General features: G+C 35.3%; 1 protein-coding gene across 1 annotated transcript; it reads left to right on the top strand.

Moving 5' to 3' along the window:
* The first annotated feature begins 16107 nt into the window (after positions 1-16107).
* Positions 16108-18117, top strand: LOC121251683 (putative pectinesterase 63). The gene is made up of 4 exons (XM_041150999.1): positions 16108-16762; positions 16941-17147; positions 17285-17511; positions 17619-18117. The coding sequence occupies exons 1-4, from the start codon at positions 16244-16246 to the stop codon at positions 17773-17775; spliced, it is 1110 nt and encodes a 369-aa protein (XP_041006933.1). The 5' UTR covers positions 16108-16243; the 3' UTR covers positions 17776-18117.
* Positions 18118-18869: the final 752 nt, after the last annotated feature.

Genomic DNA, 18869 nt, shown 5'->3' with positions numbered 1-18869 from the left:
GTTCGAGCAAATAATTGTGTTGCTCATGCCTTAAGCAAGGATGCTCTTAGCATTAGTGGTTATACCACAATGTTTTCATCAATTCCTACTCGTATTCAGACTTTGGTTTAAGTTTATTAATACAAAAGGTGTTACTCTAAAAAAAAATGTTAATACATATGTTCGAACGTTCTTTCTATGATGGAAATTGATTGTCACATATAGGTCATCACATTTGCATGAAAAACATATGATAGACTTTCGACCATCACAAAAAGTGATTTTTTGTGTTCCTTTTTATGACGGTTGAACAGTAAACTGACACAATATATAGTTTGTGATGCTACTATTGTGTCCGTATGTTGACGGTTTCTAATTGTCACAAAATATATTCTATAATAGTTAATTATTTTTTTGGTGATGGTTTTGTCTATCATAAAATATGTAATCTGTTGTAGTGAATATGTTGTAGTGAGATAGAAGTATGCATGATTTCTTTCTCTAATTTGTTAATTCGCATGTTGAGGGTGTTTAATTTCCTATCTAAACAGGAGTATCTTGCTTTGATTTGGGTGGTCCAAAAATTTTAACAACAATAATAAATATATTATTGAACACGTTTTACTCCTAATTGTTATATGCATGCTAGGGGGTGGAGTTCTCCAACAAATACCCCAATACAACAATAACAGTGCAAAAGTGGTGGTAAAAAAGAAAATAAAAAAGATTTTAAGACTAATTTCTTAGTCACTACCCAAGCCCTACAAAGAGGTTACCGCTTTAAAAGATGTTGAGAATGTAATCCACCGTTGGAAACGGTGTAAGGGGGTGCACTGTAGTCCGTTGTCTTGAGATCTTTTTTGGAAATATCCTTAATCCCTTTTACAAGATCACCAGTTAGAGAAAGCGGTAACCTGGATAGACTGGTATTGGAAGAGGAGATCTGCGGAGGGACAGTAAACCCGCGCCTCTGGAGTGGCGGGTGAGGGCCACGCTCACTACGAGAAATTTGACTTTTAGGGACGAAATTTGTTAGGGATGAAATAAATTTCATCTCTAAAAGTCACGATGTCTCCAAAAATGTATGAGCTACTAAATTAGTTCGAACTGAAAAATATCCATTCAAACAAAATATTTTGTGACGAACAAAATCGTCTCAAAAAAGGAAAACCGTTCGAACGGAACAAAATATATTCGAACATGGAATTAATGTCCGTTCGAACAGTATATAATCTGTTCAAATAATAATATTGACGGGAAATTAATTTATTTTTACCGGGGTAACTTAATAACCGTTCGAACTTAAATTTCTTTGTTCGAACGGATAGAGATTCAATTAATTTTTTTATTAGTATGGATTTGTGCATATATTTTTCCATTAAAGTAATAAATATTTTTTCCATTAATTTGTTATCTTTTTCAAAATATAAAAATGTATATATATTATATATTATGATTTGCAGTGAGTTAAAATATTTATAAATTCATAAATTACTTTTATGTAATTAACTTCAAAACTTTATAATGATTTCTTTTATGTTAAATTTATATAAATATAACTTTAAAGATAGTATCATTTTTTATATTATCATGAACGGCAAGTAAAATTAAAAAAATAAACAAAGTAGTAAACACGAGAAATAAAAACCATACATTAATTACATCTCAAATTTATAATGTTCAGTACAACATAAAAAAGTAAAATAATAACTAAAACGATCATAATTATTGATTCCTTAGTATATCAACATCCTCTTGTAACATTTTAATAGATCCTTCCAGATCCCTAAGCTTCTCTACGATGGGCTCAACGAATTCCACAAACAGAGCTCGTACCTGATCCAAAGTAGCCCTAGGAGGCTGTCTCTAAACAGCGGCAGCACTACTAGAAGTTGGATCTGTGGGAGGATCACTAGGTTGTTTTGGTGCAGTCTTTCGCAAGTGCCCCTGGCTCTTGCTGAATGTGTTCTTGTTAAGGGGACCTATCTGTGGCGACCTCCACTCAGTGGCCGACACTGTAACCCCCGATCGGAGTAGAAGGTTAGATATCAACAGTGCAAATGGTAGACTACCTCCACTAGAAAAGCGTGACTTCGATCGAATGCGGAGGAATAAATATAATGCCAGATCAATGGGATCCCCCCGTGCTATCCACAGCAAAAATCTAGCTCAATCGATCCCGAAATCAGTCTTATGTTTTTTCGGATCGATGTTATAGCCAACAATCAAATTAAGCATTCTAAAAAATCCTATACAATCGGCCTGTCGAATCACCTTGCTCCCATCATATGGAGGAGCCGATGGGTCTCGCACTAGCTGACGCACCTGATCGCCTGTGAGACCATCATCAGGTAGATCCTCATCCTCACTACCATCCGAAGTAGCATCCGAATCTACATTCGGGACTAGCGTGGAGGATGCAGTCGATGTGTCGGAATCAAATGGTGCAGCCGCTGGTCCCCGTGTAGCCACTGCAAGATATCCGTCGGCTATACGGGGAATGTCAAGAAACTTAGCAATAATGCAGGGAGAGAAATTAATACTCACTCCCCTGACTGATATGGTGTAGAACAGAGCATCAACGCTAAGTTCTCCCATGGCACGGTAGAACTCACCGACCATCTCTGGATATGCAGTCCCCACCGCTCACAGATCAGTATCCATCCCCGCTTGGTGAAGATGGACTGTATGCTTCGTCCCTCCCATGAAAGATCGAAGAAGTCAGACAAAATGACTGGACGCTCGACAAGTGTAGACCTTGTCTCCGGAGCATGAGCTGCTGATCCATTACTTTGGCTGGGGATAATCTCTCGCACGTTTTCTTCCGCTTGATGCCATTGATATACTGTTTAACCATAATGAAAGTAAGAATATAATTAACCATAATATTTAAATTATATTATTGAAGAATTATAGTATATTGAACTGAATTGAAATAATTCGTTCGAACAAAACATAGTCCGTTCAAACTAGAAAACTCTATTCAAATGGATTGTTCTGTTCATTCCAATAGAGTTTTATTGTTCATTCGAACGAACTTATTTTGTTTGAACAGAAATGATGCTGTTTGGCAACTAGGAGTTCGAACGGACTAGAGTTTGTTCGAACGGAATAAGCCAAACAGCCATGGTTGAGTCGACTCAGCCCCGAACTGAAAAACTTCCTATCTAGATGTTATCTTTTGTTTTAATCGGTAGAAATGATTAAGGAGTGAAGTCCAGTCATTTCTACCGATTATTTTGATGTTATTTCCACGGAATACACCAAAATGGGTGGATTTCAGATTCGAAATCCATACCCCCCAAACACATCCCATACGTGCAAAAAACTAAACAATGGAGGTGGAGAGTTGACCCATTCTTCTTAGAAGTTCATATGTGGGGTTCCTACGGCGGTTGAGTGGCGGTTTTCACAGTGGAGTTAAGGGGAGAACTCGGCAGGCTCTCGGTGGTTGCTGGTTCGAATGAGAGGATTTTGTTTCATTGTATTCGAACTGGGTCTATAATGACCATGGCGTCTCGTTCGAACTGGATAAATATCCGTTCGAACAGTTATTATATTAATATATTTATAATTATATTACTACTACTACTAATAATAATAATAATAATATTACAAAGTATAAAAGTATAAAAATGAAACTAATAATAGTATTATAATACTTTTAATTAATATATTTAGTATATTATTTTTAAATATATTGTTTCTATTATACTAAGTACATACTAAGAGCATTAACATTGGATTCATCATTTTCATCTTCAAAATTTGGTCAAAAGTACATATTTTCCATAAACTCAATACCTCCATATCCATAACCCCACATTGAATTAGCCATTAGATTCATCAAAATAATAATATAATATGGTTTTTTAAATAATAATATTTTTAATTTATTTTTTTCATATTTTACAATTATACTAACTATATGTTAATTAATAATTTAATTTGATACTTAAATTATTGTTTCCCAACTTAAATATATTGTGGCTCAAAATTAGAAAACAATAATTTAAGTAAATAAAATAATAGTTATAGAGTGTGAATATTGACTCTTCAAATTTGAAGATGAATTGGAATGCACAATTCGTCAAAGTTTCAGATTTTAATATTTGGTGAATCCAATGCAGTGATTTTAAATAAACATAAATTCATCAAATTTTGAGGATTGAACTCATTTGATGAGTCCAGTGTTAAATTAGTTACTATAGCTACTTTAGTGCAAGTATTATAAGTTATGATAACTATACAAGTTATCATAACTATAGTAACTAGTTACTAGTTACTATTATAAGTTACTATAACTATAGTTATTATAGATTATATTACAAGATAGTAAGTTATATAATATATAGTGCAAAATTAGAAGATCAAAAGTATATATATATTAATAAGTACTATATATTAATAGTTAGTATATAGTATAAGTATTATATTAACTATTAGACTTGTAGTACATTATATATTATCAATTATAATATAAAATAGTTGGTAAAATATATAGTTATTATATAGTATATAATATTAAAATATTTTGTGATTGGTTCGAATCCAAAAACGTCCCGTTCGAATGGTGTTATCTTGTGGAATGTGTTTGGAGGAAAATTTCACGCCAAATAATTTGAATGTTAGTTTATTCGAACGTCAAAATTCGTCATTCGAACGCTCTGTAAGAAAGAGTGTTACGAAAATACCCTTTGAGGTGGTCTACATTTGAAGAATATGCCAAGAAATATTCTGATTTGTTAGTTCGAACAACAAAATGACACGTTCGAACGTGAAATACATAACGACAGAATTGGTGCCTACTCAAAATTTTCGTGTTCGAATGGGTAAATTTCCAGTTCGAACGGGACTTCACAGATTCATATACCTGAACCTCCCGTTCATTTTCATAGTTGATGAATGTTTAATATGAGGCAGAGCACGGCTTTGTGATTTTGTGTATGTGAAAGTGTTGTGGAGAGAGAGATACTCACAGACTTAGTGAGAGAAGGGATTCTTGAGAGAGAGACGAGTGGTTCGAACAAAAGGTATGTTTTTCTTTTCTATGTTTTTTTGTATTTCAAGTTTCATTAATATTAGTTTATTGTACATGATTTAGGTTTTCTCATAATGTGTTTTCTGCTTATGTAGGTATTGTGGATTGATACTTTTATTTGAATTGCTTAAATTTAAGGTAATATTTATAATTTTTAGATTTTTGATAATTTATAGTTTTTAATTAATTATGTTAAGATGCATGCTATATATTTGTGTTTGTGCAATCCCATTTAAAATGAGCATTCTGGCAATATACATCTTATGAGATTGTGATTGTGAAAAATGTGTTTTGTGGCAAATGTTTTCTCTGTTTCGTGTTTGGAATCTGGGTTTGTCCCATTCAAACGCTGTAACGTTAGTTCGAACGGGATCCTGTGGGAGTAGAATATTGTTCGAACAGAATCCAAATATAACAAAAATTATAAATGAATAAAATATAAAAATATAGATTAATATAATATAATTACAACATAGTTTATATAAAATTAAATTAGAAACTTAAAATATAGATATAACATAGCAATTGTGAATAGTTAAATTAATGTATAAAGCTTATAAAAAATGTAATTAAAAAATAATATATTATAATTACAAAATATTATGCACTAAAATTAAATTAGAAACTTAAAATATAGATATAACATAGCAATTGTTAATAGTTAAATTAATGTATAAAGCTTATAAAAAATGTAGTTAAAAAATAATATAGTATAATTACAAAATATTATGCACTAAAATTAAATTAGAAACTTAAAATATAGATATAACATAGCAATTGTTAATAGTTAAATTAATGTAGAAAACTTATAACAAATTTAATTAAAAAATAATATAGTTTAATTACAACATATTATGCACTAAAATTAAATTAGAATGTAGCAATTGGTGATTAATCAGGAATGTAATGTTGCAATCATGTATTTGTGATTTGGAATGTGATTTCATTGTATAATTGTATTATGAGTTAGATAGTTTTGAATTTTAGGGTTATTTTTATATGTACTTAAACCTTAGACCCGTTCGAGAGTTGTGGCCAAATTTTCTCTTAAAAAATGTTTGGATACAACTCTTGAATTGTCCAAAGTGGATAGTTTGGGATTCTATTATCTATACGGCAGATATATTCAGTTTAAACTCTTGTGTTAGGCAATTAAAATTTTAGTTCAGCGATATCTTACATTTTTCTGGTATGTGGTCTGTAAGTTTCTCGGCCCATTAATAGGGTTGAAGACTTATCATGACTAGCATACTTGGAGAATAGTAGGGAAATGCTGCCGAAATTTGTACTAACATTAGAGTTTAGGAGTGAGTATATATGCGATATAGATAATAGTCTCTCGAATGGGATAGGATCAACTACCTTATAAAAGTTGGATGTTTTTTGATAGTGTTTATCCCATGAATTTTGTATTTTTTGATAGATATCCGACAAGTAACGGAAATACAATGGATAAAAGTTGGATGCTACTAGGAGATAGACTTGGGCGAGACTATAAGAAGTATGCACAAGGGGTGAAGTTTTTTATAGAGTTTCCTCGCATAAGTGTTGACAATCGAGGATTTATAAGATGTCCATGCAAGAACTGCAAAAATCTTAGTTCTTATAACTTGGTGGTAGTGGATGATCATTTATTTGTAAATAAAATTGATCCTAAATACTCACATTGGGTCTTACATGGCGAACCATTTCCCAAATGAGTTAGATTTAACAGTAAGACCAATCAAATGGAAGAGGGTAACGACATCAACATAGACGATATTAATGTGAATGATCGTGATGACATTGATGATAATGAAGAGGATATGACTGAGATGTTAGGCGATCTGGGGGCAGGAATATTTGGGATGAGAGATGGAGAAGGAAATCTACCCAATCATTTGAGAATAATGATAATTTTTCAAAACTATGGGAGGATGCACAAAGAGAGTTGTACGAAGGGTGCACTCGTCATAACAAGTTGTCTTTTACGGTGAGGTTGTTTCATATTAAGTCTATTTCTCGTATTTCTGCCAAGGCCATCGACGTGTTGCTAGAATTACTTAAAGAGGCTCTTCCTTAGGATAACGTAGTACCCCGTAATTTTTATGAAGCGAAGTAATTGAAGCGAGGGCTAGGATTTGATTATAATATCATCCACGCTTGTAAAAATGATTGTGTTCTCTACTGGCAGCAATATGCAGAATTAGACTCATGCCCAGTGTGTCATGAGTCAAGATTGACATCCGATAAACGTAATGTACCCCATAAAGTGTTAAGAAATTTTCCGTTGATTCCTCGACTTCAAAGATTGTTTACGTCTCGGTTGACTGCCAAAGATATGTCTTAGCATCAAACAGAAGAGTCCAAAATGAAAACTTTCTCTCGCATCCTGCAGATTCCTTACAATGGAAGAAATTTGACGTCAAGTATCCATGGTTTGCTGAAGAACCTCGCAACGTACGTCTTGGTTTAGCAACGGATGGTTTTAATCCATTTGGCAACATGAGCACTTCTCATAGTACTTGACCTGTCATATTAATGCCCTATAACTTGCCACCTTGGAAGTGTATGAATGATCCATATTTTATGATGACTCTAGTGATACCAGGGCCAAGGTCACCAGGGAATGAATTAGATGTATATCTGCAACCACTAATTGCAGAGTTGAAAGAGTTGTGGGATCAGGGTGTTAGTACATATGATGCAGCCTCGTCGGGGGAGTTTAAGATGCATGCTGCAGTGATGTGAACAATAAATGATTTTCCTGCATATGAAAATTTGTCTGGGTGGAGCACAAAAGGTAAAATGGCTTGTCCTGTTTGCAATAAAGATACATAGTCTCAATAGTTGAGTCATGGTAGGAAATTATATTTTATGGGACATCGTTGTTATTTACCACATAATCATAGATGACGTACAAATAGAGCGATGTTTGATGGAAGGGTTGAGCGCAGGGCATCACCGCCAGAGTTGATTGTGAATGATATTATCGCCCAGTTGGGGGATGTTTCAGAAAACAGATTTGGAAAAAATTCAAGGGTTCGAAAGAGAAAACGACAAGCAGTGGAGTTGAATTGGACAAAAAAAAGTATATTCTTTGAATTGCTATACTGGTTTACCTTGACAATACGCCACAATTTAGATGTTATGCACATCGAGAAAAATATATATGAGAATATATTGGGCACTTTGATGTCAATAGAAGGGAAGACAAAAGATACAGCTAACTCTCGTAAAGACTTAAAGGAGATGGGGATCAGACCGGAGTTGCATTTGCAAGATAATGGATTGTCAGCTTATATGCCCATTAGATGGTATACATTTTTAAATAATGAAAGAAAGAAATTTTGTGATTGGTTTATGAAAATCAAATTACCCGATGGCTATGCTTCAAACATGACAAGATGTGTTCAAACATATGATTGGAAGATAACTAGTCTTAAAAGTCTCGATTGTCATGTATTTCTGTAGCATCTGTTGCCAGTTGGTGTGCGTGGGAAGCTTACTCGAGATGTTCGTACAGCTCTCATAGAATTAGAGAGATTTTTCAGAGACATTTGTAGTAGAACGTTGAAATTGATGCATTGTTAAAAATGGAAGCTGGCATTGCAGTAATATTATGCAAATTGGAGAGTTTGTACCTGCCTTCATTCTTTGATGTAATGGTTCATTTGGCTGTGCACCTACCTCGTGAGGCTTTACTGCTGGCCTGGTTCAGTATAGATGGATGTATCCTATTGAACGATTTTTGGAAAAACTTAAGCGATCTGTGGGGAATAAAGCTCGTCCAGAAGGTTCGATTGCAGAATCATATATTGATAATGAGTAGCATACCTTTTGTTCAATGTATTTTCGTGGGGCTGATACTAGATTTACAAGACCAGACCGAAATTATGAAGGTGGGCGAGAGATGGGAGTCTCATCGACATTTACTGTATTTTCCTAGACCGTGCGTCCCATAGGTGCACAAGGGGGCTACGATCTATGTTCGCAAAAGTTTGAAAGAGCTCGATGGTATGTTTTGAATAACAGCGTAGAGATTGATCAGTACTTAAGCTTAGTAATGATTCTCTAAATCACTATTATCTTTAAGTTTATGTATAATAATATAGTATAACTTCATACAAATTAAACATGAACATGAACATGCACAACGAACATATACAATTACTTCACTCGAATGGTGTAATTGACGTAGAAAAGACGCACGAAGAGGAATTTGCCTCGTGGTTTGAACATACGGCATTACTATTAAGCCCCATTTTATAATACGAATTTCATACCACTAAACTCTACTTTTTTTGTATATAATAATATTTATTGATATAGGTTGCATTGAAATATGGTGAAAATTCATCAGAAATCTCACCAGAACTGTATGCTCTAGCATGTGGTCCATCCAGACAGGCTTTCCAGTACTCAGGATGTTTGGTGCGTGGATATAGATTTCACACAACTGATAGAGAAAGATATAGGAAAACTCAAAATTATGGGGTCATAGTCGAAGGAAGCCATGGGGATGATAACATTGACTTCTACGAAATTGTGGAAAATATCATAGCGTTAAAGTATATGGGGGGATATATGGTCTGTTTTTAAATGTAATTAGTGGGATGTCTCAAATCCTAGGTTGAGAGTTCGTAACGATGATTATTTTGTGAGTGTCAATACATCTCGCACATGGTATGAGGACGATCATTTCGTTCTCGCTTGCCAAAAGAATCAAGTTTTTATTTAGATGATCCAGAGTACGAAAACCCATGGCGGGTAGTGGAGAAGTTTGCACCAAGAAATGTATATGATTACATTCCAAAGGTAGACGAACCACATGAAGAAGTTGATAGTCCAGCAAATGAAGAAGCATATCAAGAAAGTGAAGTAGGCATCAATCTATTTGTTGATTTAAGTCAATATGATATGGTTCCATTGCATAGAGAAGATGTTCAACCTAAAGTAATTGATGATGAAATATCGAAAGAAGATGAATCAACTGAAGTGTCTAGTGATGATGAGGGCGACTGGTCCAGCAAAACGGATAGTGCATAAATTTCAAACATGAATTTCTGTAAGTAATATTAACATGTAAATATCTTTAATGATTGTTTGAATAATAATTTGTTACAATTTCAAATAGATATGCCTCCTAAACGCAAAGCAACACGTGTGCCATCCCCATCTATTATTGACTCCCCGTGTGGTTCACCTATCATCAATAGTGAGCCAACATCACCAAGTCCAAAATAAGGTATTTTATCAAATCAGATATCATATTTTATACTCAATTTAAGTAATATATCTATAAAATAAATTATTAATTAAAAAGTTATGATTTAATTGTTGTATATATAGTTGTTGTAAACAAGCGTCGAGGTAAAGGCACTACGAGGGGTGTCTCCATAGAGAAAGTAAGGAAAGTTGGTAAAATCAAAGTTGACATTCCTGATGATCACACCGGTGGCTCCGGAGATTCGGCAGCATGGCTTGCTTCTTATGTTGGTACATTTACTCGCACATATGCACCGATTTCTACATCCTCTTGGTCTAAAGTTCCCCAAGATGTGAAAGACCTCATAAAAACTGTTGTTTGGTAATAACCTACATCTCAAGCAACTAAGTATATAACAGCTAACTTTCAAGTTATTTTGTATTTATAGTAATTGTTTATAATTTTCGAAAGGATGAGTTCGAGCTTAATTTTGGCCGAAGAGAGGATCGATTAACGGTTGAAAAACTGATGTCGAATGCATTTTCGGAGGTACGAAGGTCGATGACATGCACATTATAAGAAGTTCAGTACTACAATAGAGGCTCGTCAAAATCCATTCCAAAATATTCCACCAAACGAATGGGAGAAAGTTTGTGATATGTTTGAAGACCCTACTTATCAGGTAATATCGCTGCTGTCTTTTTTTAATAATATATCACAGACATATTAAACATATAGACTAATATTTTTTTCTTTTAGCAACAGAGTATTGTGAACAAAGCAAATAGATCAAATTTAAAGATAAACCATCATGCAGGTTCTCCATCTTCTCATCGTTTGTCTAACAAAATGGTAAGTTATTTTAGTACCTGTTAAATATTAACATATAATACACATTTTCTGATTTAAGTTCTAATATAGATTTTCCTTTTACAGAAAGAAGAAAGTCCCGCTGACTATGATTTGACCCAATTGTATGCTAAAACACATAAAAATCGTGATGGTGTTTGGGCCAGTCCCGAAGCAGAGGCAAATTATGTAAGTTTTAAGTTTTTTTAGTTTCATTATCACATAATATTTTTGTTACTTATATTAACTTTAATATTTTTGTTTTTGTAGGACAAGATGATATCTCTTAAGGAGACTGCTGCGGATCCATCTGATGCATCATCTGTCAACGATGCTTAGATCCTTTCTCAAGTTCTTGGATCACGTTCTGGATATTTGAAGGATTTAGGACGTTGCATAAAACCATCCTCATCATCATCATCATCCTATTCTCGAGCCAAATCGAATGACGACAAGGCTAAGGAATTGGAGGAAGCAGCACTTGAGATAGAACGATTGAGGTCCAAGGAAAAAGAGCTGCTGGCCCGATTAGATCAAGCAGCGGATTTGGAGGCGAGATTAGAAGAGATGATGCATTTGAATAACCAAAAAATGTTTGAACAATTCCAGTCAATGATATCCCAAAACTCTATACCACCACCATAGTCTTCAAATTATCTTTTCTTCAATTGCTATTATGATGTTCCAAAATATTTGAACAATTGATGTTTGAATTACAAATTTTGTAATATTAATATGATATTTTTAATTAAATTCTGATTTGTATGATTAATACAGTTCGAACGGTAAATAACCAGTTCGAACGGTAAATTACCATTGTAATTTCATTCGAACCAAAACAGACCCATTCGAACGAAAACTACCACATTCAAACGACAAAAGAGAAATATGGACGTTCGAACAATAAATTATTTGTTCGAACAACAGTTATGTACAAAACCCCATTCAAACGGATATAGTTTCTGAAAATAAAATTTCTTTTCAAACAGACATAATTTTTGTTAGAACACAAGTCGTTTGAAAAATTTATTAGTTCGAACGCATAAAATCTGTTCGAACACTCCATTCATTCGAATATGATCAAATATGGACATTAGTTTGAATGAATATTTCATATTGTTCGAATGGACATCTTGGTTCGGACAGATAAATATTCCATTCGAACAATATATTGAGACAAAATCGGTTCGTCTCAAAAAAAAATTATCCGTTCGAATGGTTTTGACTGGATCCGCCCAATTTCATCTCTAAAAGTGATTTTTTGAGACGAATTTTGATTTTCGTCTTCAAAAAATTTTTGAGACAGTCTTTCAGAGATAAATTTGAGACAAAATTTTTTTGTCTCCAAATATAATTTGGGACGAAAATTGTGTTTTTTGAGACAGAATTTTTTGTCTCAAAAAACACAATCTCTTGTAGTGGCTCCAGTGGTATGAAGGTGGGGTCTGGTCGATCTGAAGGATTGGAGGGTGGGGAATCTGCTAGTGCGGCTTGTATGGCCGGTGGAAATGGTGGAGGGCAGCGGGGCTTGCAGACCACGCGCGGAAACAAGCCAGGCGTGAGAGCCACACGCAGACATTTGGGGCGTGGTTCCGCATCATCTCAGCAGTTCGGCAACAAGGGAACTTCATGGTGGGGCGCGTGTCTACTTTCCATGACCGGAGAAAAAATCTACCATATAAGCATATAGGTAATGGAAAAGAAAAAGAAGAGTAAAAGGAGATGGAGAGGAATACCTTCCTCTCCGCCAACAATGAACGAAAAGATGGATCTTTTCCTAGAGAGAAGTCAGAGAGAGAATAAAAAGATCGCCCCATCTCTTGCTCGTATCTAACAATTAAATACTGGAAAGGAAAGTGTAACACCCCATATTTTAGTGTATTTTTAATTGAAAGATTATTATTTTTATTGATTCAAAATTTATTCTCTTGTTTTAAAAAATTATTTTTGAAGTGCTTTCTTTAAATTAATTATTGTTATGTGTTTAAATTTCTTCTCGAATTAAATTAACTTGTTGTTACGTTTAATTATTTATTTTATTTTAATCACTGCGTTTGAATTATTTTATTTCACTTGCTATTTTAAAATCGTTTCCGTTGGATCATTTTTTTGTGACCCAAGATGTGAGGATTGGATCTCATTTCTTTCTCTATATTTTCTCTTTCCTCTTTTCTTTTCTTCCTTTTTATTTTTCTTCTTTTCTTTTCTCTTCTTTTTTTTTTCTTTCTTCTTTCTTCCCCTGGCTCTCCCGCGCGCTGCAACCCCCCTCCCTCTCTCTCTCCGTCCGATCCTCCTTCTCACCCCAGTGCCACCGTGCGCCGGCGGTGGTTGACACCGCCCGGCTTCCCAGCACCCCCACCCACCGGCGACCTCCCCCTCTGGTTTCCAGCCCCAGCCGCGCCGCCGTTAGCCTCCAAGCACCACACGAAGCCGCGTAATTTCTTGCACCGCTGCGCCGCCGTCGCACCACTTCCGGCCACCATCTTTTCACCACATCATCCTCGATCTCCTAGCAACCCAATGGACCTAACCTTACCTCCGATCTGTCACTGGTGAAGCCTCACCATCAATATTTCCTTTTTGGGTATTTTTACACTTCAACCGCCTATTGCGCCGCCACCCACGGCCAACCACCACCACCACTAGCTTCACCGACATCCCTAAGCCCTACCTATAAATCTCGAGTCTTCGTTACACCCGTTCAAAAGTGGATTTTTGAGACCCACAGCCACAGTGCATTTGGCATTGTTTTGTTGCTGCGTTGCCGCTTCTAGCACCTCTGTGATCTTTCAAAAATTATATTATAGCATTGTAAGTATTTTTCCAAAGAACTTTTGATATTTAAATGTATTTCTGCGCTAATTCATATTTACTGTGAATTTATTGGTTGTGCCGGATTGAGTCCGAGGAGTAAGGGGTCGGTTGGATTGGATGATGGAGTTGTTTGTGTGAGATTGGTTTATGCTAGGAAATTTGTTGGCTGTTTCGGGTTTAAATATTGGTGTTTTGAGTTTGACGTTGTTCATGGTGAATATGTGGTGATTTTAGGAAGTGATGATATATTTTTGGATTATTGGTTTAGTGTTTTGGAAATGTTTAGAAGGGTTTGTTGGGGCCTTTTAACGTCTAGAAGTGTTGAGATATTTTTTTCCTGTTGTGGAGTTGGGAACGAAGAGAGAGTAGTGTGTAGTGTTGTCTTGGTTAAATTGTTGACGATTGCTTAGGAGTATGAGCTGCTGAAATAAGTGTGAGTTAGTGATAACCGGAGTTGACATTGGTTATGATGCTTGTATTGGACAATACTGAGATTGGTATAGAATATTTTGGGTCAAAGTGTAGGCTGTCCAAATTGTTATTTGGTTGTTTAAGTTGGATTAAACTTGCTGAATTATGGTCTAGAAATTGGGTCTTAAGTTGTCTAAGACCAATTTTGTGTTGTTGAACTTTAATATTTAGTTTATATTATTTTTATGAATAGGTGACGAGACGGATAAAGACCGTATTCAAGTCATAGATGATGCGCTGCAGTAGTCAGGTAAGCGAGGTTCCTATGCTAGGCCTTACACGAATTATTTGAGACTGAGGTTGATTTTCTGAAAATTTTGCATATTTTTGTGGTGAAATGAGAACTTGGAAAAAACAAAACCAACCTCGGTGGTTTATTTGCATACTCATGAAATCTGTACGAAAAAGAGAAAAATATGTTCTGACATGCATTGTGTAGACATGAGCTAAATTCTGTCATGTGATTTCTGAAATCTGAAAAATGAGCGATATTGAAAATATGAAAAGTTGTGCATTTATTTGAAAAGATGTTCTGGCTTTTGTGTTCAGTGTGTGTAAACTGTCTGATTCTGTTTTTATACTTTGTATTATTTTGATATAACATCTAAAAACCTTTAGCATGGTGTACTGGTTTTCGTATCTGACTCTGTCTCTGCTTTGCTCTGCTCTGCTCTGTTATGCTCTGCTTTGTTTCGGTTGGTACCAACTTCTCTGTCTCTGAGTGCACCCACTTTGGAAACAAAGTGGTTTTATTGTGGTCTTTCTTGTGTGCACACTCGGGGCTCCGAGAAGAATAAAGGAAAGATTTCACCTCTGTCTCTGCCTGGTTTGGCCATCGGGATTAGCACAACCCTACCACGGGGGTGAAACATGGTCTTTGCTCTGTTTGATGCTCTATTTGGATCTGACGATGATACTCAGTTTATGTTATGCCAAAGTATTATGGGTTTTACTTGTCTTAAAATCATCGCTCTGTTACTCTTGAAAAATATGTTCTGTTCTGCATGATAATTCTGGAAAATATTTTATTCTGCATGCTATACTTTGTAAATGCTCATGTTTGCACCCTAGCATATGACTTCTGCTTACTGAGTTGTTGATAACTCACTCCCTATCTTCATAATATTTTTCAGACGATGTGGAAAGTCCAACTGAGGACCTGGATTAGATCGGTGAGCATGTTTAAGCTGGGAGAGGATGTTAGAAGAATGAATTCTGATGTCCTTTAGTTTTAATGTCTTTTAGATTTAATTTTATCTTGGGCTTGGGCTTAATAAGACTTTTGAAGTTATTAGTTTGATTTGTTATGACTACCGGGAGATTTTTTGGACTCCTTAGTTTATGTTGCTGCAGTAATGACTTTGTAGAGTTTCAATGTGGTTATTTAGAGTACTTGAGATTAAGTTTTGCTAATAAAGTTTTGGAATTTTATTTTAGTTCATGTTCTTAAGTGACAGATAATAATTCTTCAGGCCAACCGAACTTGGGGCGTTACAGAAAGTACGTAGTATCCTCTAAATTAATGGGAACGGTAAAGGTCCCAAACATGAAACAGTGTACACGTGTCCCTTTATCTGCATCACATGCATTAACGGTGCTGAAATATCCCAACAAAAATTAGACCTGAACCGAGCCCTTAAACCGCCTAACTTTTAACCATACATACAATACAAATACCCCGAAACTACGGCTGGCCGTATAGTTCTAAAAAAAAGCTCTCTAAAACCCCTAAAATAACAGCCGCTCCACCCTAAGATTGAAGTTTGGCACGGAAATCACGTTCAACTTCACATACTCGTGTTCTCTCTGTTTCTCTTTCCTTTTCATATAAATAACAGAAACATAAGCATGAAGCACTCAGCGAGAGTACTCACATTCCTTGAACATATATATAGTCGGAAATGGCTTTGAAACTTGCACTTTTGGCTGCTCCGGTGTGGTTTCTAGCCACATTGCTCGTTCTCCGACTACTCCCAACAGTTGTATGCCATGCCAACCAGACGGTGGCATCGGAGCCAACATCAAAACTAGATGCATGGATTGCGCTGAACACGAAACAGTACCAGGAGGCTTCAAAGCACAAACCTTTCGAGAATGCCCTCCTCGCGGGCCTTAGCAGTGCTCCAACGAAAATCATTAAGGTCAAAGCGGATGGTTCTGGAGATTTCAAGACGATTAACGATGCGGTGAAGAGTATTCCGTCAGGAAATACAGATCGAGTGATTATATCGATTGCTGGGGGTAGGTACAGGGAAAAAATTCTAGTCGATAGGTCGAAGCCTTTCGTGACGTTCTATGGGCAACCGGGCAATATGCCCACCATAACGTATGATGGTACAGCAAAGAAATATGGGACCTTTAACAGCGCCACGGTCGTCGTTGAGTCTGACAACTTCATGGCCGTCAATATTGTCTTTGAGGTGCGTCTTTGCTTTTCCTTTTCTTCTTCAACGTAAAAAATGACAAAAAAAAAAAAAAATATTAACTCTTTTAAAACTATTTTATATATGAATCTTAATAATAACCTAATTGTTTACTAGAAAAAAAATATATATATATAGTGCTAATATCAGTTTTGTGGATGGTTGTTTTTTACAGAATTCTTCTCCAAAGCCAGATCCCAGAAAATCAGATGGACAGGCAGTGGCAATGAGGATATCAGGGGACAAGGCAGCATTTCATAATTGCAGATTCATAGGGTTCCAAGACACCTTATGTGATGACAAGGGCAGGCACTTTTTTGGGAACTGCTACATCGAAGGCACTGTCGATTTCATCTTTGGAAATGGAAAATCCATCTACAAGGTAAGCTGCCAACCATCTTTGCCATTTTTGGATAGTTTTAAAAATTAAATTAAGAATGCATGCAGAGCTAAAACTCGGTATATATATATATATATATATATATATATATATGCATGTACGTATGTATAAATATGCAGCACACCACCATAAACTCGGTTGCAGAGAGTTTGGGTGTGATCGCAGCACAGTCTATGGACGGCAACTCAGAGGACAGCGGATTCGTTTTCATCAATTGCAAGATAACGGGGACCGGTGATATGTACCTTGGTCGCGCATGGAAGGAGACTTCTCGGGTTATCTTTGCCCATACATTCATGGGTAAACTCATCAATAACGACGGCTGGATGTCGCATAAAGACCAAGAGTATGCAACCAATTCTAACTCGTCTTTTTCCCATTTTTATTTTTTCTTTTTAATTTTAATAGATTTAAGTTTATGGTCTATTATTATATTGACACGTTAATAATTAGGAGCGTGTTTTACGGAGAATACAAATGCTCGGGACCAGGGTCAAGCTCCTCCAAACGTTCATTTGGAAAGATTCTTACTGACGAAGAAGCAAAGCCATTCTTGAGTCAGTCTTTCATCGGAGGAAACGAGTGGATGCTCCCAGTTCCCAAGATTTGAGCTTTTCTGGCCTAGGATTTTATATAATAGTTTGTGTTCATATATAAAGTTTAAAAGTTAAAAGTTAAAGTATATGACCAATAAATTAAAAGTTAAAATGAAAAAAAAAAAAATAATAGTTAATATTCATTATGTTGGTCAACTGTCCGTTCAATGGAATTGTAATCACCGTATTCTTCGCCAGTGAGGATTTTTCAATAAAAATCCGGAGAAAAAAAATTTATTGAATTTTGTGATAGTTGAAAATGATACATTTTTACAATTATTAAGAGTGATTCGATTAATTTAGTCATGTTTTGTTGGTACAGAAATACATGGACAGATACCATGATCATGAAGGACGTCACTACAAAAAAAGGGTAGTTTGCCTGCATCCCATAAACGCCGGCAATTTGACAATAGACACCGGTAAAACCATTATCGGCATTTATGTAAACGCCATCTTCTCATTTTTGGTTACCCGCATTTTATTTATTATGTTGCCGACGTTATCAAATGCCGGCAATTGACTAGTTCCTCCCCAACATTTTTTTTCACCGGCGTCTACATAACTTAATGAGATTGTTTTACTGGTGCTTTCAAATGCCGAAAAAGTAGTTAGTCGATTATTTATTTTACTGATGTCTACATGTGCTAGTAAATTTCTTTGGTCCCAACATTTGGAAATTGTATTATCGACGCTTACAAATGTTAGTAATTGAACATTATTTTACCAATTTTTACAAATGCCGATAAATTACAGTCCTAGTATTTTCGAGATTATATTATTATTGGCACTTATAAATATTGGTAATTGAGCGATTTAAATTTACAATATATCATCCACAAAATTTAAAAATTCACAAAAATAGGCACCCAAAAAGGGAAATAATTTTATTCATTTCACCTCTTTCTGAACAAGAAAAAAAAAAAAAAAACTCTTTCTAAACTAATAAAAAATATTATCCGCCTCTTGCTTTTGCTGTTAGGAAAAAATAAACTAAAGAAAAGTAAGGCCTGAACGAATCACTATGAATTAATTGGAGAATGAAGTTATCTAATTTTCAACATGTAATACGAAAGAATGATTCATACTCACTACAAGAAATCAAGCA

Source organism: Juglans microcarpa x Juglans regia, chromosome 2S (assembly GCF_004785595.1).
Source record: "Juglans microcarpa x Juglans regia isolate MS1-56 chromosome 2S, Jm3101_v1.0, whole genome shotgun sequence".
Taxonomy (NCBI): Eukaryota; Viridiplantae; Streptophyta; class Magnoliopsida; order Fagales; family Juglandaceae; genus Juglans; species Juglans microcarpa x Juglans regia.
The sequence above is the reverse complement of the archived record's forward strand: the minus strand, read 5'-3'. Positions and strand labels throughout refer to the sequence as shown.